Source organism: Neoarius graeffei, chromosome 25 (genome assembly GCF_027579695.1).
Source record: "Neoarius graeffei isolate fNeoGra1 chromosome 25, fNeoGra1.pri, whole genome shotgun sequence".
In the NCBI taxonomy this organism is placed as follows: domain Eukaryota; kingdom Metazoa; phylum Chordata; class Actinopteri; order Siluriformes; family Ariidae; genus Neoarius; species Neoarius graeffei.
The window spans coordinates 19,149,688-19,174,427 of NC_083593.1; the positions used below are offsets into that span (position 1 = coordinate 19,149,688).

At 44.5% G+C, this 24,740-nt stretch overlaps 1 protein-coding gene across 9 annotated transcripts in view; it reads right to left on the bottom strand.

Annotated features, from left to right (window-relative positions):
* The window catches only part of trim3b (tripartite motif containing 3b), a 104,494-nt gene that overhangs the window by 26,842 nt on the left and 52,912 nt on the right, over positions 1 to 24,740 (bottom strand). For 6 of the 9 annotated variants that reach the window (XM_060909426.1, XM_060909423.1, XM_060909427.1 and 3 more), the window contains exons 9-13: positions 23,007 to 23,175; positions 10,612 to 10,671; positions 9,921 to 9,991; positions 6,997 to 7,137; positions 10 to 2,388 (exon numbers count right to left, since the gene is read on the bottom strand). In XM_060909426.1, coding sequence (XP_060765409.1) covers positions 2,236 to 2,388; positions 6,997 to 7,137; positions 9,921 to 9,991; positions 10,612 to 10,671; positions 23,007 to 23,175 — 594 coding nt within the window. In that variant the 3' untranslated portion in view covers positions 10 to 2,235. Of the gene's footprint in view, positions 1 to 9; positions 2,389 to 6,996; positions 7,138 to 9,920; positions 9,992 to 10,611; positions 10,672 to 19,888; positions 20,151 to 23,006; positions 23,176 to 24,740 lie in introns of those variants that run through there. The other 3 variants (XR_009651585.1, XM_060909428.1, XM_060909430.1) reach the window with 3 other exon arrangements.

Genomic DNA, 24,740 nt, shown 5'->3' on the forward strand with positions numbered 1-24,740 from the left:
CATTGAAAATTTCATGTGCTATACAAGATATTTTATTACTGAATGAGTTGTAATTCACGATGAGTTCTGGAAGGAGTTAGTGATGATTCAGTGTGTGCGGCGTCTCAGAGATGAGGTTCAGCTAGTTTGCTCTCTTTTATAGCGAACACAGAATTATGGAAGACGGAAACGGACTCGATCCCGATGCTCAGAAACTAGTTACGATGTCCCGAATGCTAGAACTTGCGCTATAGTTTAGTTAGAACACTAAGCATATCAGATATTTTTAAGAATGCACAGAAGCCATTCCCATAATGCACTGCAGGCATACATCAGCTTTAGCACTGAGAAATAACGTGTGAAAACGAGCAGCGTCTGTCTGGGTGCTGGGTCAAACCCAACCAAGTATGACGTGATTGATTGATGTGTTTTAACGTTCCAAGATTTTTAAAAACCTATGAATGAACCTAAGGAATCGAATACCTTGTGTTTAGGATGCACACAAGTTTGGGGACCAAGTAGCTACTTGTAGCCTGACTAACATAGAAAGCACACAAACGTGAAGAGCGCCACGTCCCCACTACTGAACCACTGCTCCGAGACGTCTTTCTTTATGACATGTGACGTAAATACTCGGATTCATTTAGTTACTAGATGGCAACAGGACTTTTTTTTTTTAAATGTCCAACATGCACAACTTTCCTGAAACAGATAAATAAACCTGGTCATAAAGTAACACCTACACACAAAAAGCTCTCACGTGACATTACCTTCAACTCACACACACTTGATATGACTGACTGATAAAAATAATGACCTTCCATTATTCAAAACAGCACCTTATACCTCAAGACAAATGGATGAGGCTGTCAAAAGTGAACAGAAAAAAATATTAGTGAAGCTTTGGCTGGTGAGAATTATGCACAGCTCCTCTAAAAACACCAAAGTCTGTACAACACTTCAAATAAATAAAAACAATTAAATACTGGTTAAAAAAAATAATAATAATAACAGACTTTCCACTGCCACAATGATGCACCGGCTGTATAAACGGAAACGATTATTTACAGATTATTGTGTACTCGATGTGCAAACACATTGCAATGCATTGTTTAACAAAACATTTCTCCGAACCCTGATTTTCTCCCTCAGGTTCTTTAAAAAAAAAAAAAACTCTAAAGAAGCATGATGAAATGAAATAGAAAAATAAATCGGGTTCATTTGACCACTGCACGTAGTCGCTTATGGAGCTATTTCGAGCACTATATGTCTGTCCAGCTGAAGCAGAACACCAGCTCGGTGACGTTATTCAGGGGACGATGCGAAGCCAAAAATGTGGGACATTTACATATTACATCTATATTCTCATATATATATTTATATATATATATATTTATTTACAGACACTTGTTTACGCGCATAGATACAAATCCACGACAGGTGTTTGTTTGCACTCGACAAACAGTATGAATGTGTTTTCAGGGAGACATGACGAAAACTCAGAGGTTTCAGTTCCGATGTCATTTCCGACCAAAGAAACTAGCAAATCCTCTGGAAGGTTAAGACACTGGGTTTAAAAACGGCTCACCTGTGCCGTCTGTGAATCCTGGATTCATGACATTACACGTGGATCGTAACCACATCAGATCATTCTTTGTAATTCGGTAATCGTGTTAACGATTATAGACCTCAGTGCACCAGGATAATTAATTCCTTAATGACATGTAACTTAAGCGTCCTTATTTATCACAAGTGTCTTAATTGCTGTATTTGGGAAAAAATCCCTCAAAAAATAGAATTCATGAATTTGAATTGCAGAATTTTCTATGCATGTGTTTATGTACAAATTCTGGTATTAGGTTGATTACATGTTACCATGGAATTAATTAGCGCATTTGTAGTTTTAGGAGTCATTATAAAGTTTACAAAAAAATTACAACACCAGCTTTGTGAATGCAGGCTTCAGAAAAAGTGCTGTACACAAATTCTTCTCAACTTCACCAATATCTTATCAACCTAGACGTGACTTACTGTACAATGTGTGCTTATTACGTATATCCCTCTCCCACATCCACTCGAAACAATCGTAAGGTCTAGTTCATCGTTATAAATAATAAAAAAAAAACGAGTAATTTTTGGAAAGAAAAATGCTCTGGTGCTTTCCGCTCACCCTCTATAGTTTGGTTCAGGGGTTTGACCTCAGCTGAATGTGCAAAACAGTAAGAGAGAGAGAGAGAAAGCAGGAGAGCTGGAGCACTACTGCAGGTAGCGATACACTTTAAAGCAGTGGTTCCCCGAATCAGCAACAACCACGTGACCTTCAGACGTGAGCGCCAAACCCTGCGGCCCATACAGCGGGTCTGCGCTCGTGTTGATGTAGGACAGGAAGGAGCCTGAGCTGTCAAACACCTGAGAAAAGAAAGAAAGTGCACCTTGAGGTTGGAGTGAGGAACATCACAACTGCCTGTACAGTACTTTCATCACCATTTTTGCGAAAACATTTAGGGGAAAAAAAAAATTTTGCCCTGCAAAAGTATTCATCCCCCTTGGTCTATGTCCTGTTTTGTCGCATTACAAGCTAAAATGGATTTTTGGAGGGTTAGCACCATTTGATTTACACAACATGCCGACCACTTTAAAGGTGAAAATTGTTGTTTTATTGTGACACAAGCTAATTCTTATTTAGCTTGGTTGGACCAGCTAAATAAGAGCTGGTCCAACCAATTCACTTCATAAATCACATTATTAGTTGATTAAGATCCACCTGCGTGCAATCAAAGTGTCACATGATCTGTCACATGATGTCTGTATAAATCAACCTGTTCTGGAAGGACCCTGACTCTGCAACACTACTAAGCAAGCAACATGAAAACCAAGGAGCCTCCAAACAGGTCAGAGACAAAGTTGTGGAGAAGTATAGATCAGGGTTGGGGTATTAAAAATATCCCAAACTTTTGAATATTCCACGGAGCACCATTATAGCAAAATGGAAAGAATATGGCACCACTACAAACCTGACAAGAGAAGGCCGCCCACCAAAACTCACAGACCGGGCAAGGAGGGCATTAATCAGAGGTGCAACAAAGACACCAAAGATAACACTGAAGGAGCTGCAGAGATCCACAGTGGAGATGGGAGTATCTGTCCATAGGACCTTTTTAAGCCGTACACTCCACAGAGCGGGGCTTTATGGAAGAGTGGCCAGAAAAGAGTCATTGCTTAAGAAAACACATTTGGAGTTTGCCCAACAGCATGTGGCAGACTCCCCAAACACATGGAAGAAGATTCTCTGGTCAAATGAGACTAAAATTGATCTTTTTGGCCATCATGGGAAATGCCATGTGTGGCGCAAACCCAACACCCTGAGAACACCATTCCTACAGTGAAGCATGGTGGTGGCAGCATCATACTATGGGGATATTTTTCATCTGCAGGGACAGGAAAGCTGGTCAGGATTGAAGGAAAGATGGATGACACTAAATACAGGGTAATTCTGGAGGAAAACCTGTTTGAATCAGCCAGAGGTTTGAGACTGGGATGAAGGTTCACATTCCAGCAGGACAATGACCCTAAACATATTGCTAAAGCTACACTGGAGTGGTTTAAAGGGAAACATTTAAAGGTCTTGGAATGGCCTAGTCAAAACCCAGACCTCAGAATCTGTGGCATAACTTGAAGATTGCTGTACACCAATGCAACCCATCTAACTTGAAGGAGTTGGAGCAGTTTTGCCTTGAGGAATGGGCAAAAATCCCAGTGGCTAGATGTGCTAAGCTAATAGAGACATACCCCAAGAGACTTGCAGCTATAATTGCAGCAAAAGGTGGCCCTATAAAGTATTGACTTTGGGGGGGTGAATACCTATGCACACTCCAGATTTCTGATTTTTCATCTTAATTATTGTTTGTGTCACAATAAAACAACAATTTTCACCTTTAAAGCGGTAGGCATGTTGTGTAAATCAAATGGTACTAAACACCCCAAAAATCCATTTTAATTCCAGCTTGTAATGCGACAAAACAGGACAGACACCAAGGGGGATGAATACTTTTGCAAGACACTGTATATCTCCATACATTATGGCTGGGAAACCACAACAGCTTGTGCCAATTACAGAACAAAGATTGTACCTAATCTGCATGTCTTTGAACTGTGGGGGGAAACCAGAGCGCCCAGAGGAAAACCACATGGACACGGGGAGAACATACAAACTCCACACAGAAAGGCTCCCGTCGACCGTGAGGTTGGTATTTTTGGACTCATTCCAAAAATACCAAATAAACCTCACCTTCCAGAAAAGTTCACTACGTCAAGTCAATTTATCTGTACAGCGCTTTTAACAACAGACGTTGTCACAAAGCAGCTTTAGATGAAAAAAATAAAGATTTTAAACATTCAAACTTATAAATGTATCCTTAATGAGCAAGTTGGGTGCGACAATGGCTAGAAAAAACTCCCTCAGGTGACATGAGGAACAAGCCAGATTCAAAACGGAACCCATCTTCATTTGGATAATAACGGATAGCGTGATTATAGCTTGACTTCTGTAAGTGAGTGTGTCCTTGATGGTCAAAAAGTGCAATTGTGTAACCAGGAAATTCGTTACAGTTTTCGCATGAAGTAGTCTATTTTGTTGATGGAGACTTGGGTGCAAAACTGTTCATGACAACTGAAGTCCTAAAGTTATCATGGCAACCGTACAGTAGTTCTCAGCCACCACGGCAAAACTAAGTGTCCCGAGCCAGCTTCTATTGCCGCTTTTCCACTACAAACACGGCTGAGTCGGGCTGAGTCGAGCTGAGCGGGGCTGTTGGAGTTGCATTTCGACTACAACCGCGCTGAACCGTGCTGGCTGGAAGTGGGTGGACACATTGGGTGGAGTTAGCGAAAGTGGGTGGACGTCACGTGATGTCGTTAAGCAGCGCAAACAGTGACATCAGTGAGCTTTTAAGCGGTAGTCTCACGACCCGAATAGTAAACAATAAACATGGAGGACATGGAGTCGTTAGTGTTGCTGGTCTTGGTGCTGTGGCTTGTTGTCACCGACAACGCCAACAGATACTGGCAAGAGCGTATAGATGAGGCGAGGCGCATAAGGCTTCAGAAATTCTCGTAATTCGTAATTATTATTCTTCCGGGTTTACGGTGTTTACAGATCCCAGCGTGCTCGCGGGGCGTGTGTGGGCATGTGAGGACACTCCTCCTCACCAATCAGTGCACAGGGGAGTGTCTGCTCACGCCCCCAGCCTCACTCGGCTCGCTTTGACTCGCTTCAGCCCCACTCCAAAACCGTGCGAGTTTTAGGGGCTAAGCAGGGCTGAAGCGAGCTGAGTCGTGCTGTTTTTTGGTAGTCGAAACGCGAGCCGTGTCGGGCTGAAGTGAGCTGAAGCGAGCTGAAGTGAGCTGAAAAAGGGTAGTGGAAAAGGGCCAAAAGTGTCTTTCGACTGTCCATGTAGAGCCGTCCTGCACAGGAGTGAAGCAATAACACAACTATACTTAAAAAAAAAAATCCATTTATGAGCTTCGGGTGGCACGGTGGTGTAGTGGTTAGCGCTGTCGCCTCACAGCAAGAAGGTCCGGGTTCGAGCCCCGTGGCCGACGAGGGCTTTTCTGTGCGGAGTTTGCATGTTCTCCCCGTGTCCGCGTGGGTTTCCTCCGGGTGCTCCGGTTTCCCCCACAGTCCAAAGACATGCAGGTTAGGCTAACTGGTGACTCTAAAGTGCTGTTTACACATACCCGGGTATTTTTAAAAACGCATATTTTCTAAACTCCGTTTTCCAAAATAACTTTGTGCACACAGCTGCATTTTTTAAAAAAATTACGTTTATATTGATCCGCATAAATATGCTGTCAAGAGCTGTTAAACTACGCCAGAGTGTGCAGGCAACTTTTTTGACGACATCGACAGAAGCCCGCATGTGAGTACACTCACCCTGTACGTACGGACGTACCAACTCTGCGAGTGACAGGAGTGAGGATCGCGACATTCTGAAATTTTCCTGCCATTCCTCCGGGACGACAACGCCATTCTCGAAATTCTCCCACCAGATAGCAGTCCATCCAGGTCGAACCCAAAATTGCCGACGCTGGCAGTGGTACGGTCGGGCTCTTTTGGTCACCAGAAGCTCCGCAATTGCTGCCCTCCGAGCCCTAATGCGTCTCTGCTGGTCAATGAGCTTTATGAGCTTTATTCTCAAAAGCAAACAGGCGAATATAGCTCTTAATAACAGAAATGCTGCTACTCTGAGTGTTTCCATGCTTGTCATATGTACAATGGTCGCTCTTTTGTGGCGCGAAGATTGCCTAAAACTCCGTTTTGGTCTCTTTACACACAAACGCAAAACAGAGTTTTCAAAAAATCTCCACTTTTGCCGGGGTTTTTAGAAAGAATCGTTTTCAGAGGAAAAAACTCCGTTTGTGTATAAACAAAAGGCACAAACGAAGGCAAAGGTCTGCGTTTTTAAAAATACCCGGGTATGTGTAAACGGCACCTAAATTGACCGTAGGTGTGAATGTGAGTGTGAGTGGTTGTCTGTGTCTATGTGTCAGCCCTGTGATGACCTGGCGACTTGTCCAGGGTGTACCCCGCCTTTCGCCCGTAGTCAGCTGGGATAGGCTCCAGCTTGCCTGCGACCCTGTAGAACAGGATAAAGCGGCTAGAGATAATGAGATGAGATGAGATTTATATATATGAATTTGCATAAAAATAAAGAAAATCTGCATTTAAATGTCACTACGCCAGAATTATGGCTGTGTGTCGCTTACACCACCAGGAAGCCCAGGTTTGTCAGTGTGGCCAACTTACAGAATTAAGAATAACACAATGGGCTTGATTACACTGTCAAACTGGAGACAATGAGACACTATTACATGTGTTGAAAATACACTGTTTGGGGTTTGAATCTATGCTTTTAGCCTTGAACTAACTTCCATTCCATACTTGTTTATTCAGCGCTCCATTTTTAGACACCACATTTTGAAGCCAGTATACAGTGTGTGAGTGCTGAATGTTATTACCTGTATCCTGCTGTTACCCCAGTCTGCTACAATGATGTTCCCATTTGCATCAACAGCCACTCCTGTTGGGGCATTAAACTGCCCATTTCCTTCACCGTGTGAGCCAAATTTAAAGAGGAACTCACCATCTGCACTGAACACCTGAGCGAAGAGCAGAAATCTAACTACCACTTCAAAGCACATTCACCAATTGCTGGGTTTCAGTCATGTGACTTTTCTTAGCGGGTTTTACCGGAAGTGAAATAGCTGGTGGTCTCGAGCTGCCGTAGTCCAAACAACTAGTGATAATTTATCAGAGTACGCTCGTAATCTAGAAGCCACTGCTCGCTATAGACCCTTTTCACGTGACGTCACGACAAACGCGGCCGCCATTTTGGACATGTACTACCAGTAGTTTACCACAGCCAACATTGAGGAACGGCAGCAAAGAAAGTTTTTACTTTCAGCAAGACTTCCATCATGCCACTATATTGTTGTGCATCTGGATGTAGTAACCATCAACAAACAAGGCAAGGGTTATCATTTTATCGGATCCCGACCGATGGAGAAGATGGATAGCGGCCATTAACAGGAAAGATTGGCAGCCCTCGGCATACCAACGCTTGTGTAGTGACCACTTTGTTGGAGGTAAGACAAATAAAATTAGCCAGAAAAGGCATTACATTGCTGTTAACATTCTGTGGCGGCGAGTGTGTAACCAAATAGGTTAAAATAACCCATTGTAACCTCTTTGTTCTTCTGTAGTAGCTATTAGCTGACGACATTAGCTAACGTTGTGTTCCTTTGCTGTTGGTAGACTGTAGGACAGATCAGAGGCAGTGTTGCCAGATATTGCTGACGTTTTCCAGCCCAAAATATGTTCAAAACCCGCCAAAATGCACTTAAAACCGCCCAATCTGGCAACACTGATCAGAGGTAATGTCCTACAAACAGGGCTTAATTTGAGGGGGAGCAAGCCGGAGCGCGCTCCGGAACCTCAGACGTTGGCTCCGGCAGCTATTTACACTGGATCCGGTGTAAATAGCTGCCGGATCATAATTACAGTAAACTAGTAAATACAGTAAAGGAAAAACTTGAGACTGAAAGGTTTTAACAGTCATCCAAATGACTGAACGTAAACACTGCTACAGTAACATACTAGCTACTATGTTGTTGACATTAGCAAGTGCTAACAGCTAGCTGCTAGTACACTGCTACAACACAGACACCGACCCTAATAATACAGTTCTTGGTCATTGCCTGGTAACAGCAAATTTATAACGGGCCATGTCTCAACAGACTAAGAAGTTATTTCAATGACATTTAATAACATTTTGTTTATCCTGAGGACCGAAAGTAAATGAAAATGTGAACAAACCTTAGCTGTAATAAGATGGCGACCACCGGCTCCAGGGACGACCCGCTGATGTAGGCATGTTACCCAGCCTGACACAAAATATTTGTAGGCATCCAAACTCTTCTACGCTTTCAGATCAATACCTGTGTATGGCGATGGGTTTTTAACGACATAGGTATACAGATCATGTGGGCCGAAGTCAGGTAAAGACGAGGGCTTCGTGTACTTCCGTACGTCAGTGAACAATCCTGGTGGAAGCAGGTAAACGTCGTTCTCTAAGCCTGCTAACCTCAATTTTTGCAAATACCTCTCCCTCTGCTCGCCCTGTAAATGCCCTACGTCGCTGGATAGTGAAGGTGTTTTCTGCATCTCGCTCCTTTTTCTTTTATGTTTTTCGTTTGTCGCCTTCCTCGCATTCAAACTGATTCGAGCCGAAGTCCACTTCATGTCCAAAATGGTGGTCGCGTTTACGAAGGTCACCTGACTTTGAAAAGGGTCTTTAGATCTATTCAGAAGATTGCTATATGCAATGGAATCGACCCGTACAGTCTGGGAAAGAAGGATTTGTCATACAATCTTGAAAACTACCCTTCAGTCGAGTTCCACAACATCTCGAACTATCTGGTGTTGCAGACGTCCTTCTACACTGCAAAACAGATGAAAGCGTGGAAGAGTATGGAGGCTTACGACTTTTTTGTATGTGTATAGGTAAAGGACCTCGGTATCAAGTCGCTGCTGAATGAATCCTGTATTGTTTTTGCCCGTGTATGTTTGTTTAAGCTTTTTGTTCGCGTCTTTACAACGAAGTGCTGCAAGTTGAAGTGTAAACAAACAGTTGGTTTGATTCTCACTTGTGTCCGCTCTTATCTCTCAGGTAAATCATTCACAAAGATCATCAGAAACCCCTTTAAAGACCTGGATCTTAGTTAAACAAGACGGAGAAGTGATCACGGCGCATTGTAACTGTACGGCTGGGGAAGAATTTTGTCGCGACCTTCATGCATATGGACCTCGTGAGGAGTAAACAAAGAAACAGCTGGGGACTTTAGCGCTTCGTGACTAAAAAAAGTACCATAAAATAACGACACATAGCAAGAACAGTACTTGGAAAACGCTAACGCCATAGCCGAGAGGGAGATACAAACCTTTCATCAAGTGATCACTGAAAACTCGAGCATGCTTCGAGTCAGCTCCCTTCGATTTCAGTGAGAGGTTCAAAAGCCACCTTTCTCGACGTCTTTTTGTGAAATCCTGTGTTCGTTCACTCTTTTTTATTAGTTCATGGAGAACCCTGAAGAAATGTATCAGTTTCACGGTTTGATCGATTCAAACACCACAAGCGTAAGGCATTTTTCATGCGAGCAACGCACCTTCTTCGTACAAACGCTTTGTCAACTGAGCTTCGGTAGACCACCAGCTAAAGTTTTGAATAACTAATGAAGCGGATATGACGTCACGTGAAACCCAGCAATCCACCCAGGAGCTCATTAACAAGCATGCTGGTGGTGAGAGTGTGCATGTTCATACTTATGAATGAACACATTAATAAAAAAATAAAGTAAAATTACACTCATAAGCATAGCCTTACCTTAACCGAGTGGTTATGGAAGTCTGTTACGATGATTTCGTTTTTGTTGTTGACGGCCACAAAGTGTGGACCTGAAAAGACACATGGGGTAAGATAAGACACGAGACATGAGGTCATGTGATCTGACAGGAACAGTGTCCACCAAGTGATCGAGAATAAGACATTTCCTAAATCAGAAGCGTTCATCAGTGCAAGCACAACCATTATGATCATTTCAGTTGCTAACGAAATTATTCCACATTGTAGGGTACCAGTCAAAAGTTTGGACACACCGACTCATTCATAAGGATTTCTGTATCTTGAATCTTTTCTATATCAAACAGTAAATAATAAAAATGCAGTAAACAGCCCTGTTCCACAACTGTAATAATCCAAATTGCCAATAACCGCTCAAGTACGTAAAGAGAAACGACGTCCATCATTACTTTAAGACATGAAGTGTCTTAATTAATAAAAACAAAACGTTTAATTAGAAGGCATGTCTAAACTTTCGAATGGTACTGTACATACTAAATAACATACAAGAACGCACTACATTTGCCTTGATTTGGATATTTATGATTTAATTCAAATTAAAGCCAAATACAAAAACATGATGAGTATATTCTGATCATAATTTCAATTCAGATTTCAGTAGTTGGAGATGAATGTTAGACACAACACAACACTTTACACTGTGCTCCATACTTACTGAACCCAGGGCCAGATTTACTAAGCTTTTGCTCCTGTGCAAAGTTTGAACCACTTTTTTCTAAAAGGAATAAGGGACAAAACACAAAGGGTCAGAAAAAAAAAGACACAAAAAAAAAACAAGCAAGCAGAAGGGCGTCTGCCAAAACACGAGCGAACAAAGTGAGCAAAGTCCATAAAGCAGCTGAATGTTCGCAAACTAAAGGGAGCAGCGTGATACGTCCACATGCGCTTTTAGTTCGGGTTAGAAAACTGAATAATAAGTGATGACACAAAGAAGCACAATGAAAAGGGGATAGTGGAGTAAACTAAAAGTGGGAGCAAACACTTTAGCTTTACACATCCTCTCCATTAAATGGTTTGGCAGTCGAAGCAATTCGAAGACGGTCTGACTGCACTTAGTAATATTTCTGAATAACAGAGAGGAGGGCAGGACACAGGCACTTCTACATTCCTTTACACACTGGAACTGAAGCCTGGGTAAATCTGGCCATTAAAATGTTTCCTATATACGGCATTAAATCAATTAAACTCATTCTGCAACATTGTCCTAAAATGCCCTGGTGCCTTGTTACTTTTTGACATAAAGCATTGTGTATTTGTTTAGACACACCCTTAAACTTTCCCACATTTTGTAACGTTATAACCTGGAACTGAAATGTACTTTTTTGGGGCGGGATTTACACAATTTGTCTAATATTTGAAGGTTTTATTATTACCATTATTAGGGGCGGCACGGTGGTGTAGTGGTTAGCACTGTCGCCTCACAGCAAGAAGGTTCTGGGATGGAGCCGAGTGGCCGATAGGGGCCTTTCTGTGTGGAGTTTGCATGTTCTCCCCGTGTCTGCATGGGTTTCCTCCAGGTGCTCCGGTTTCCCCGACAATCCAAAGATATGCAGGTTAGGTTAACTGGTGGCTCTAAATTGACCGTGAGTATCAATGGTTGTTTGTCTCTATCACTACGTTCAGACTGCAACCTGAAACGACCCATATCCGATTTGTTGTGAAATCCGATTTTTTTGTGAGGCCGTTCACATTACCAATTATATAAGACTTGTATGCGATCTCCAATATGAACGGAAAACGACCCAAAAGTGTCCCGCATGCGCAAATTGACACGTAATAAGCACATCTACGTAATACGTAAAAAAAAAAAGCGCACTCTTCAAGTTTGCAAGTAAAGCATGGAGATGAGGCGAGACCTGGCGATGTGGTTTTTGTGGCGGCGGCGGAACTCACACAATAATCTGATTAATGTGAGCAGCAGACTAATGAGACCGAAGGTGTCAAATTACTGGAAATTTCCAGAACAATCTTATAATCTTGTAATACAGGATGATTTAACATCCAGGTCCCTACCAAATCCACCATTCGCTTGATCAATTCTATAAAAGTCTATTTAAATTCTGAAAACTGTACAAATGTTGTTGTTTTCCACCAAAGAGGCGGGATTAGCCAACGCAGAATAGTGACGTTTGTCTCTTGCTGATGACGTGTAGGTCGCATGAATGCGACCTGTCCGGTCAGACTGCAGTCGCATGTGAAAATAATGGATATGCATCGGAATTAGGACCACATATCCAAGCGGCCTGGGTCGCATGTGAAAAAATCGGATCTGTGTCGTTCAGATTGTCAATAACAAATCGGATACAGGTCGCATATGGGCAAAAAAATCGGGTATGGGTCGTTTCAGGGTGCAGTCTGAACGTAGTCTAAGTGTTAGCCCTGTGATGACCTGGTGACTTGCCCAGGGTGTACCCCGCCTCTCGCCCATAGTCAGCTGGGATAGGCTCCAGCTTGCCCGCAACCCTACACAGGATAAGCGGTTATGGATAATGGATGGATGGATGGATGGATTATTATTATTGCTGCTCTTGTTGAAACAAAAGGTCAGCTCAAATACAAAAGCACACAATTACTGGCCACTCAAAAACATTCAGGTTCTTGGTTTTGAACAACTCCAGTGTTGATTTGGTGGTATGCTTAGGCTTGCTGTCTTGTTGGAAAGTGAATCTCCACCACAGGCTCATGTATTTTGCAGACTGGAATTGCCCTGTATAATTATGAAAAGCACCCTATAACATGGTGCTGCCACCACCATGCTTCACTGTCGGGATGATGTTCTGTCGATCCTCAGTTACATGTCAATCCTGAGACCGAGATGCTGACCTCTTGTGCTCATCGGACCTGCCTGATCCATCCTGATGCCCTACGTCTGGCTGAAGTCTCATCACATCGCTCCTGTGGAAGACGGCCCCATACGGACAGTCGAAAGTCGCACTTGGAAGATGCTCTGGATACTTACAGTAATGCTTTTATGGCTGAGGACTGCAGTTGTCATGAACAGTTTTGCACTCAAGTTTCCATCAATGAAGAGTTTATAACTTCAACAAAACAGATTTCATGTTAAAACTATAACGAATTTCCTGGTTGCACAGTTATACTTTGTAACTATACAGGACACTGTTGTAGAAGCCAGTTATTTATAATCACATTGTCTGTTATCACCCAAATGAGGATGGGTTCCCTTTTCAGTCTGGTTCCTCTTGAGGTTTCTTCCTCATGTCGTCTGAAGGAGTTTTTGCTTACCACCGTCGCCACAGGTTTGCTCATTGGGGATAGATTAGGGATAAAATTAGCTCATGTTTAAAGTCTTTAATTTTCCGTAAAGCTGCTTTGCAGTAGTGTCTCTTGTTAAAAGCGCTATAAAAATAAACTTGACTTCTCAGGGTGATGAGTAGCGTTAGATTTCCACCAAATGTAGCACTTTTTTAACCAAGGTCAATTTTTTTTTTTAAGTCCAGACAGGATTTCATAAGGCTGTTTTCACTGACTTTCTTTTCAAACTTCTTTGAAAAAAGTCCAGCTTTGTGGCTCATCCAGGCTATGCTTGTCCTTTGAATAGCTTCTTCTATCAGCGCTTTGGATCTCTCCAGTTACCCTCGGCCTCTTGATTTTTTTCTGGTTGCTTTTAACTGCCTCTTTACCTGGTCATTGATTTTTGGTGGACAGCCTCCTGTAGGCACAATCATAGTCGTGCCATATTCTATAAAACCTTTAATAACGGTTTTATTAATGATGCTCAGCAGGATGTTCAAATGTTTGGGATATTTCTTTTTATAACCGAATCACCCTATATATGTTTTTTTTTCTGAACTTCTCCCAGACCTATTTCGATAGCTCATTGGTCTTTTTGCTGTATTTAACAAACTCTGGGGCCTTCCAGGGACAGATATATTTATATCGAGATGTGACGCTTTAGCTGCACACAGGACGACTCCATTCAATGATTTATGTGACTCCTGATAGCAACTGATTGCACCAGAAGTAATTTGGGGATTTGACAGCAAATTAAATTTATATATATATATATATATATATATATATATATATATATATATATATATATATATATATTATGCTGTCAAAAATGTCGCGTTATTAACGCGTTAACTTGACTCAATTTTAACGGTGTAAGATTGTGTGTGTTCTCGTGCATAGCTGTCCTGAGCTTTATGACCCTTTCACACCCTGGTAAACGTGCATAATCGCGAGAACATACTCTTTTATTTTCTCTGTACCTTCTAGTTTCGCTGAAACCACATTCCTGGTTCCTCCTGTTCTAGGGGGTGTATGGTCTGCTCTTTCATGTATAATAAAAACGACTCCTTATCTGGCGAGTTGACCTTGTGCCCCCGAGCCCCTTACTTATCTTGTCACGCAAGCTTCTGATGTATATAAACCCTGCTCTTTCTGTGTATCGTTGAGCAGTGCTTGAATAAACCAGATTGATTTAACTCGTGTGGTTTGTTTTAACCCTGCTCCAGAGCGCTCTTACGTCAACGCATCTGAACTGAGACAGACACAGGTTCTAACAATTTGGTGACCCCGACGTGATACTCTCAATCAGGTAAGACATGTTTGATTGACTACCTGGTTGGCAGTAGTTTCGTAGTGTCCTACGGAGGACAGTTTTCCCTGGTTCGAGTCCAGGAAGAGCGCGCTATACAAATTTGTACTATATTTGTTGTCTGTTCCTCTTCAGATCCGTTTGTTGTCATTGTACGATGGGAAGCTCGTTCCCTAAGCCTGCGCCAGGGGAAACCCCGGCCGAATGGATGACTAGGTGCGGTTTCGCTTATTATGTTTCTCCTTGGCTCAATAATTTGGCAGGTTGGACCGAGGCCAACCCTCAAATTCCTTCATATCCTCGCCGAGGTACTTTCGATCCTGGTTATCTTGCATCGGCCCATCGCATGATTTATGAGGGATTAGGGGACCCCGGATGGGATCGCCCGTATATGCGGGAAGGATATGCCAAATGGTATGATATGAAGAAGATTTGGGATAATTTTAAACAGGCTTATACTCCCCGTTCAGTCCTGAAATCCATCCCGAAGCCTCGGGCTGCACCCGTCACCAAGGAAACGGAGGAGGCGGCGCTAGGAAAATCCAAATCTCATTCTGCTCCTCCAGCCTCGTTAGATAGTAAACCTCCACCTTATAGTAAGGCTGGAAAAATTACTGGTAAATCGCCGTCAGCTGCAAAAACGATTCCTAAAATTTATCCGTCCCTGGCTGCTGTGTCTGCGTGCCCCCCCCCCACGGTTGACAGAGGGCAGCGTCCCGGAGGGATAAAGGGTGCGCCTGCATCAGCCAAGAACGGCAAAGACGAAGAAAGTAGTGACGATACCGATGATGACACTGATGATGACGATTGGGATAATCCCGACGATGTGGGACCAGACGCCGGCTCGCGTCCTTATCCGCCACAAAACGCTGCTTGTGTATGGGTTGCAAAGCGCAGTGGTATTGATATAACTCCTCCGTCCCCGTCGGCTCTTAAGGACATCATCTCACTTCTTCCGTCACCCGACAAGCCGCTGCTCTTCGTTGATCAGTTAATTAATGTTTCTCGTAACTGTCAGCTAACGGGAGCCGACTACCGGTTTATTCTGCAAAATAAATTAGGAGGCGCATATGATGAGACAGCCCTGTTAGAAAACGTACAGGTCCTCCGCCCCGTCAATGATCAAGCTGAAAATATTAAGGAAGAGTATGAAGGGGATGACGGTCGCCCGCGTCGGCGCACCGTGACTACCTTCTTTTGGAAGGACACGCCGAACGCACTGCAGCAGCTTCGTGAGCAATTGACGCGATACCTGCTCGCCTTAAAACAAGCAAATAGAGACCTGTCACAGGTCACTAATTGCAAACAGGAGCGTTCTGAGCTGACGTCGGCTTTCTGGAAGCGCTTTGGGGAAGTTTGGCAACATTTGGGAGGTCTTGAACTTGATTTGGCAAACCCGAACCCAATGTTCTTGTCCACCTTTCTGTCTAATTGTCGCCCCGAAATACAGAGCGTTTTAAAACATCACTGGAGTGACCGGAATAATCTGGTCCTCCGTCAGGCCGGGGAGCGGGTGCGCACGTTGGAGAGCGATGGTCTTTTAGACTGTAAAACGAATAAAGCATGTTTATCCGTCGTGCCGGGCGGACGAGTGGAGGGACGACAGGAGAGGGGTCGCCGAACGGGACCGCGCGGCGGGGGAGGGAGGAGAAATGGAAAGTGCCACTATTGTGGAAAAGAGGGGCACTGGATAAGAGAATGTCATGCGAAACAGCGAGATGAGCAGGAACGCGAGAAACCCGTCATGCGCGCCGGTTCAAGCCCCACAGGGCAGAGAGATCCTGCCCGCCCATAGGGCTGCCCTCAGAGCGATGAAACCCCGACCGTTGCTATGTTAAATCTTTTATTCAGCTCCCCTCTTAACGAAGATCTTCCCACTATTGTTTTATGCCTGGCAGGGACTGAATATCCTTTTTTACTCGACACCGGGGCTACCATGTCCTCAGTGGGGAGGGAATATGCGGGTCCTTTATCTACACGGTCTGTAAGCTCTGTGGGAATAGAAGGGGTTCCTTTCCATTCCAGTTGCACGCCCCCCCTTTCTGTTACTTGTGCCCTTGATCCTTTACTGAAGTTTTCTCACTCCTTTGTTTGCATGCCTGATTGCCCTTTTAACCTGCTTGGACGGGACCTCATGAGCCTCCTAGGGCTCTCTATTTCTTTTAGTGGCTCACACATGGTTGTTGACATACCAGACGACACTTCGTCGGCTGCTCTTGCCCTCACCTCCCTTTCTCTTCCCCATAACCTTCTCAATGCTGCTTGTGCCGTTACCCACCTCACACCCTCTCTTTCTGACCTTCCAGCTTCTCTTTGGGCGGAACATAAGGACGAGGTGGGCTTTGTTAACTGTACCCCTTACGAGGCGGTCATTAAACACTCTTCGCCAGTATATGTAAAACAGTACCCCCTTTCCCCAGCTAAACTGTCTGGCATTGATGATGTTCTGTGTTCTCTCCTAGAGCAAGGTGTGGTTGTTCCCTGTGTCAGCCCTTATAACACCCCAGTGAATCCGGTGCAGAAGCCCAACGGCACGTGGCGTTTCACCCAGGACTTGCGTAAGATTAATGAGTTAATTATCCCAGTCGCCCCATTAGTTCCAGACGTTCCCTCTCTTATGGCCTCGATTCCGTGTGAACATGCGTTTTTCTCTGTGATTGACCTCTGTTCTGCCTTTTTCAGCGTCCCTGTGGGCCACGACACGCAGCCCCTGTTCGCTTTTACGCACAGGGGAAAGCAGTACACATGGACCAGGTTACCCCAAGGATATGTCGATTCCCCCGCGGTTTTTACAGCCGTAGTGAGGGACGCCTTGGCCGGTTTGTGCCTCCCCTCGGGCTCCTCCGTGCTCCAATACGCGGATGATCTTCTGGTAACGGCGGAGGACGAGGACCTTTGCGCTAAAGCCACACTCGCTCTCCTCTCTCTTCTGGCGCAAGAAGGTTTCAAGGTCTCACGAACTAAGCTTCAGTTCTGCCTCCCCACTGTTCGATATCTGGGTCACGATCTCTCCCAGGGCTCCCGCAGGCTCAGCCCCGAGCGTGTGCAGGTCATCCTAGACACTCAGGTGCCTGCCACCAAACACGCCCTCATGGCTTTTCTGGGACTTATCAATTACTGCCGCCAGTGGATTCCTGACTGTTCCACCTATGACAAGTGTCTGCGCTCTGCAATTCTGCACTCGGACCCTTTGACTCAGCCCCTGGTGTGGTCTGATGAGATGCTGACGGCCTTCAGGGCCTTGAAACAGGCTTTATGCTCGGCCCCTGCTCTCGGACTTCCGAATTACCGTTTGCCGTTTCATTTATATGTGTGCAACCAGCAGGGAACTGCGTCTGGGGTTTTGGCGCAGGAGCACGGGGGGGGTATGCGGCCTTGTGCGTTCCTCTCTAAAACTCTTGATTCTGTGGCACAGGGTCTCCCTGCTTGCCTCAGGGCGGTGGCTGCATGTGCTGTCATGGTCACGGACGCTGAACGGCTGGTTTTGTCTCACCCGCTCGTTCTCCACACCTCACATGATGTAGTGCACGTTTTAAAGAACCTCAGTACCCAGCATTTATCTGCGCAGCGTCGCTCTGGATACGAGTCTATTCTTTTGGCCACCGAAAACCTTACTGTTAAGCCCTCCTCCTCCTTTGATTCTCTCGCGCACGCGCTTCAGCGCCTCCTCAATTCACAGGATGATTTTCTTCCTTCTGAAACACACGACTGCATTTCTAGCATTCTTTTCGAGACAAGTATCCGCCCCGACTTACGTTCCACCCCCTTACTTTCAGGTGATTCGCTGTTCGTGGATGGCTCGTGTTCACGCCCCTCTGACGGCGTCTTTGTGTGTGGTTATTCTGTGTGCCGCCTTCCTGATGAAACTGTTGAAGCTTTTTCTCTTCCTTTCTCCTCGGCTCAGGCTGCCGAACTATACGCTCTAACCCGTGCATGTGTTATTGCTCAGGACACCGACGTCACTATCTACACTGACTCACGTTACGCTTTCGGCGTTGCTCACGACTTTGGTCGGATTTGGGCTTCGCGTGGGTTCACCACTGCAGACGGTAAGCCCATTTCTCATTCTTCGCTTGTTACTGATCTTATTACAGCGTGTCTTCTCCCGCGCTCTTTAGCCATTGTTAAGACTCGTGCTCATTGTATTGGGGACTCTTTTGAGATCAGGGGAAACTCTCTCGCCGATCGCATTGCCAAAACCGCGGCTGCCTCCGGTGTTTTTTCCGCCTTCGCTTACTCTCTCCCTGGTCTCATCCAGCCGTATGATTAGTGCCGTTCTTCCGGACATTGACTTGATCTCCCTCCAGGCCTCCGCTTCGGCCTCAGACAACCATTTCTGGGACTCATGCGGCGCGCAGCCGTCTGACGGCGTTCGGATCGATGCTCAGGGCCGCCTTTGTTTGCCTAGACATTGCACTCCTTTCCTCGTCCGCGAGTTTCATGGTCCCACTCACCGCGGACGAAGGGGGGTAGTGGAGGATTTATCCAAAATATTTTGCATCGACAAAATACACACCGATGTACATCACATTCTAGACAGATGTTTAACGTGCGCACAGAATAATCCATCTAAACCAGGCGCGGTACATCAGCACCTTCCCATACCTGACACGCCGTTCCAGGAATGGCAGATTGACTTTACTCACATGCCAAAACAGGGCCCCTTTAAGTATCTCTTGGTCATGGTCGACAAATTTTCACGATGGGTGGAGGCTTTCCCTTGCGGGAAAGAAGACGCTCGCACGGCGGTAAACAAATTGACGCAAGAAATCATTCCGCGTTATGGTCTCCCGGTAGGGATAGACTCTGACAAAGGTACGCCGTTCACCTCTAAGGTGACACAGGAACTGTGTAAAGACTTAAAGATCCATTGGCGATTCCACATCCCGTACCATCCACAATCCTCCGGCATTGTGGAGCGCGCAAATAGAACAATCAAGGGTAAGCTGCGCAAGGCAATGCAAGAAACCGGCACTAAAAACTGGGTACAAATTTTACCCTTAGTCCTCGCTGACATGCGAATGACCGCTCAAGTGGCCCTCGACAACCTGTCTCCGTATGAGCTCGTGATGGGCCGGCCTTTTCCTACACCCTGGCGCAGAGGTATGCAGGCTATAGGAACGAGTGATCTTGATGTACATCTCAGTGAGTACGCCGTGGGTCTCATGCGGGTGTTGGATGAGTACTGGACGAGACTAAATTCCAAAAAGCCTCCCATTCCTGAGGCACCCACTCACCCCTTTGAGGTAGGGGATAAAGTGTTGGTAAAGAAATTTGCGAAATTAGGCGCTCCTTTGGAGGAACCGCCCTACAGTGAACCCACGGATGTGCTCGCTGTAACTCGAACGGCTGTACTAACTGACCTTTTTCCACAGTGGATTCATGCCAGTCGAATAAAGAAGGCTCCAATGTAATAGAAATCTATATTGTTGATGCTTAACAGGTTTTTGTGTTTCAGAAAGTTGCTGTGACAATAGCTGACGGCCTTTTCAGGGATCCCCTTTCCAGCATCCGGAGTGATCCGGTTTCGGCTGATCTACAAAGAGGGGATGGTCGGTGCGTCCCGCAGACTTCTGAACTGAGGAATCTGGAAGACACGTGAGCCTGGGCTACCTTCAACTATCTACATCCTGTGGACACAGAAAGAACAAAGTCAGTGACCAGTATGACTTTCCTTCTGGTATTGGTCTTAGCGCTTGGAGCAGGGAATCCCGCTCAAGCCAGCCACGAGGACAACGTTTTTTGGCGATTTGCCAATTGGACTGCTAAACAACATACTAATCAGTCTTGTTATGTCTGTCAATACGTTAGAGTCTAAACTGTAGTTATACTCTGTAAACAAAGTATAAAAGAGGGGATTGTAAGATTGTGTGTGTTCTCGTGCATAGCTGTCCTGAGCTTTATGACCCTTTCACACCCTGGTAAACGTGCATAATCGCGAGAACATACTCTTTTATTTTCTCTGTACCTTCTAGTTTCGCTGAAACCACATTCCTGGTTCCTCCTGTTCTAGGGGGTGTATGGTCTGCTCTTTCATGTATAATAAAAACGACTCCTTATCTGGCGAGTTGACCTTGTGCCCCCGAGCCCCTTACTTATCTTGTCACGCAAGCTTCTGATGTATATAAACCCTGCTCTTTCTGTGTATCGTTGAGCAGTGCTTGAATAAACCAGATTGATTTAACTCGTGTGGTTTGTTTTAACCCTGCTCCAGAGCGCTCTTACGTCAACGCATCTGAACTGAGACAGACACAGGTTCTAACAAACGGCGATAATTTTTTTATCGCGAGATTAACGCTCTGTGACATGCCGCCACACCCCGCACAGCCAGAGTCCTCTGCCCTCCCCCGAAGAGCCACGGTGCTCGGCTTAGGTTTCGTTTTCCCATCGGCGGCTCCAGCCCCACTTTGCAGTGGCTGTGACAAGACGTGTTATGCTCTGCAATAAAAAAAAAAAAAACATTGGTACAACCAGTGTTCGAACTATGCCGATATTTTCGGGGGGTCCCTTTATTCCCTTGGGGGGGTGCTTGCGCTTGTCTTAGAGCGCGGCTCTCCATCGCGCGCTCACTTCGGATATGCAAATGCTTCCCGTTACACACGATTGCTGTCAATAAACATAATTTTGACAATATTTTAGAGACCCCCCAACATTTCCCAAATCATGTTTTCAAGGGATCTCATGTCTGTTTCAGGGGATCTCGGATCCCCCGAGTACCCCCGTAGTTCGAACGGTGAGCAAGCCCATTCACTTTTTTATGCTGATAAGAGAATTACAATGGTTTTTCATGTGACAAAAATGTGCGATTAAATTGCGATTAATCGTGAGTTAACTATGACAGTCGCGACATTAATCGCGATTAAATATTTTAATCACTTGACAGCACTAATATATATACTGTATATAGACACACCGGTATATATAAATTTTTTTTTTTAAACCAAACTGTTTTGCCCCATTTCAACACAGTGGGATATTTTGTGTACATTCATGACATATAATTGATTTAATGTCCAAGTTGAACAATACAAAATGTGTTCAAAAGGGGTTTTTTTTTCTTGAAGCAAATTATACGATAATAATATGTGAGGATTTATGAGCACAACAATGCCAAACTTGTGTTTAAAAAAAAAATAAAAAATCTCTACCATTTTCTGACAAACACTGATGCATACTAGAGAATATTTATTAAATTATTGCAAATGTTTTATTTATTTCCTGCATGTATGTATGTTTGTTTTTTATAACTGAAGGATTTTCGTTCTTATAGAAATCTGGTTTGATTATATACACCCACTGGCCACTTTATTAGGAACACCCATTCACCTGCTGGTTTATGCAGTTCTCCAATCAGTTGATCCCTTGACAGCAGCACAGTGCATAACATCATGCAGATACAAATCAAGAGCTTCGGTTAATGTTCACGTCAAACATCAGAATGGGAAAAATTGTGATCTCAAAGTGTGACTTTCACTGTGGCCAGATGGACTGGTTTGAGTATTTCAGAAACGGCTGATCTCCTGGGGTTCACACACACAACAGTCTCTTACACAGAACGGTGCAAAAAACACTGAATGAGCGACAGTTCTGTGGGTAGAAACGTCTGACTGATCAGAGTTCAGAGGAAAATGGCCAGATTGGTTCGAGCTGCTAGGAAGGATATAGCAATTCTTAGTAACTCTTTACAACCGCCGTGAGCTGAAAAGCATCTCAGCATGCAACAGCAGAAGACCACATTGGGTTCCAGTCCTGCAGCCAAGAATAGGAATCTTAGAATCAAGAACAAGTTCCTATTGGCGGCACGGTGGTGTAGTGGTTAGCACTGTCGCCTCACAGCAAGAAGGTTCCGGGTTCGAACCCAGCGGCCGGCGAGGGCCTTTCTGTGTGGAGTTTGCATGTTCTCCCCATGTCTGCATGGGTTTCCTCCGGGTGCTCCGGTTTCCCCCACAGTCCAAAGACATGCAGTTAGGTTGACGTGGGGCGGCCTTGGGCTGAGGTGCCCTTGAGCAAGGTACCTGACCCCTGACTGCTCCCCGATCGCTCTGGTGTGGCTGCCCACTGCTCTGGCTGTGTGTGCTCACTGCTTCAGATGGGTTAAATGCAGAGGATGAATTTCACTGTGCTTGAAGTGTGCATGTGACGAATAAAAAAAGGTTTCTTCTTTCTTTTTAAAGTGGCCGGTGAGTGTATACCGAATATACTTATTTGTTCTATGTGGAATTTCCAGCTAGGTTTTAAAGAACATTTGCAATATGCGTAATGCTGGTGTTCAAAGCCAAACCACTAATTGAAAACAGTGAATTAGGTTGGTTATTAGAAAACAGTCATCACGGCACACATCATTAAAAAGCTGGTGAAAAACACCTAATGCCATATTTCACCATGCTGAGAACTGCAACCACAAACCTTGTGTTAGACTCTAAAAATGCACAGAACCTGCTCTCTGTAAAGATCTGGAGCTGCTCCTGAATGTTTTATATCAGTACCTGCAAACTGTCTGTCCAACGAGCCCCTTGCCCCAAACCTGGTGACCAGCTTCCCGTTGGACTGGAAGATGAAGACGCAGCATGCCTTGTTATCGACAGCGATGATGTGACCGTTACGATCCACCGCGATGCCTTTCGGCCCCATCAGTCTCCCAGCACCGATTTTATTCTGAGCAGAAAAGCAGGAGGAGGAAAGTCATGCAATGAGATGAAATTATACAGGAAACTGTCCTTCTCAGCCATGGTCACTGTCTTTCTGGCAACTGTTTCAGTCAGGAAGGAGGTCTGATATGGTGTGTGCTCCCGTTCTGCATATAATAAAAGATCTGTAATTAGTTGCAGCAAGGACATTTTAGCATTCAAGAGGAACAGAGCCTGTACTTGAGGTTGGAGAGGATCAGACAAATCCAGCTCTTCCCACAACCAGCTGGACTGAGTAAACCTTTTAGCTCTGTAAAATAACCCACACACAGGGTTCAGTGTCCTATTTTTGCTATCATTGTTTACTCCCTGGCTATGTTTAGACGTGTGATATGTTTAGTCATTTGTGGATTTTTTTTATTTTTATTTTTTAAATGACAGGTTAGGTAAGACATGTATTTTAATTTTTAGTTTATTTTTAAGCACACAGCTCACACCCAGACTTATTCCTCTCCATTGTAAATCACATGTATAGATTGTTCCTTGTTGATTTAAAAAAAAAGGAAATAAACCAACAATACCCCTGCCTACTGTTTGGGCGTTGGCTACTCCATTTATGCACCGTGTCACGTTTATGCCTTTCGAGGTCTGGATAAGCTTAAATAACTATTTAAAATCAAATCTGTTTCAATCCAACTGGACTACAGCTCAAATCAGCTGGAAATCTGACCTGGTCGTTTCAGCAGTTCTGACAGCAGTGACCGCTTTAATTCAATTCACAGATTGTTTCATATAAATAAATATTGTTTATATTAATGCACTAAATTATCGTTTGTACAGTAGCAGCTCACACAACTTGTACAGTGGATGCTTGAGAGAATCTAAGGATAATAATAAGCTTGTTATTTAACAAAGAAAAATGTATAACAGTTGATACTGTGAAGCTTTCTTTAAGGAGGTGTTTATTTAATATTTATCGAAAGAATTTCAAGTGTAAGCCATTTGTAATATTGGAAATATTGATTATTTTCCTAAAACAGTGTACCCCCAAACGTTTTATTCTTTACACAATATTAAAGTGTGTTAAAAAAAAAAAAAGTGGGCATACAGTACATAAACTCCTGCAAATGATGAGTCTTAAAGCTAGACTGCCTTTCAGATTTTTCAAGTTTAGGTCATAAAAAGAATTTTCCCTGACACCCAATTATTTTTGTTAAGTAGACTGAAAGCTGGGCGGCACGGTGGTGTAGTGGTTAGCGCTGTCGCCTCACAGCAAGAAGGTCCTGGGTTCGAGCCCCGGGGCCGGCGAGGGCCTTTCTGTGTGGAGTTTGCATGTTCTCCCTGTGTCCGCGTGGGTTTCCTCCGGGTGCTCCGGTTTCCCCCACAGTCCAAAGACATGCAGGTTAGGTTAACTGGTGACTCTAAATTGACCGTAGGTGTGAATGAGAGTGTGAATGGTTGTCTGTGTCTATGTGTCAGCCCTGTGATGACCTGGCGACTTGTCCAGGGTGTACCCCGCCTTTCGCCCGTAGTCAGCTGGGATAGGCTCCAGCTTGCCTGCGACCCTGTAGAAGGATAAAGCGGCTAGAGATA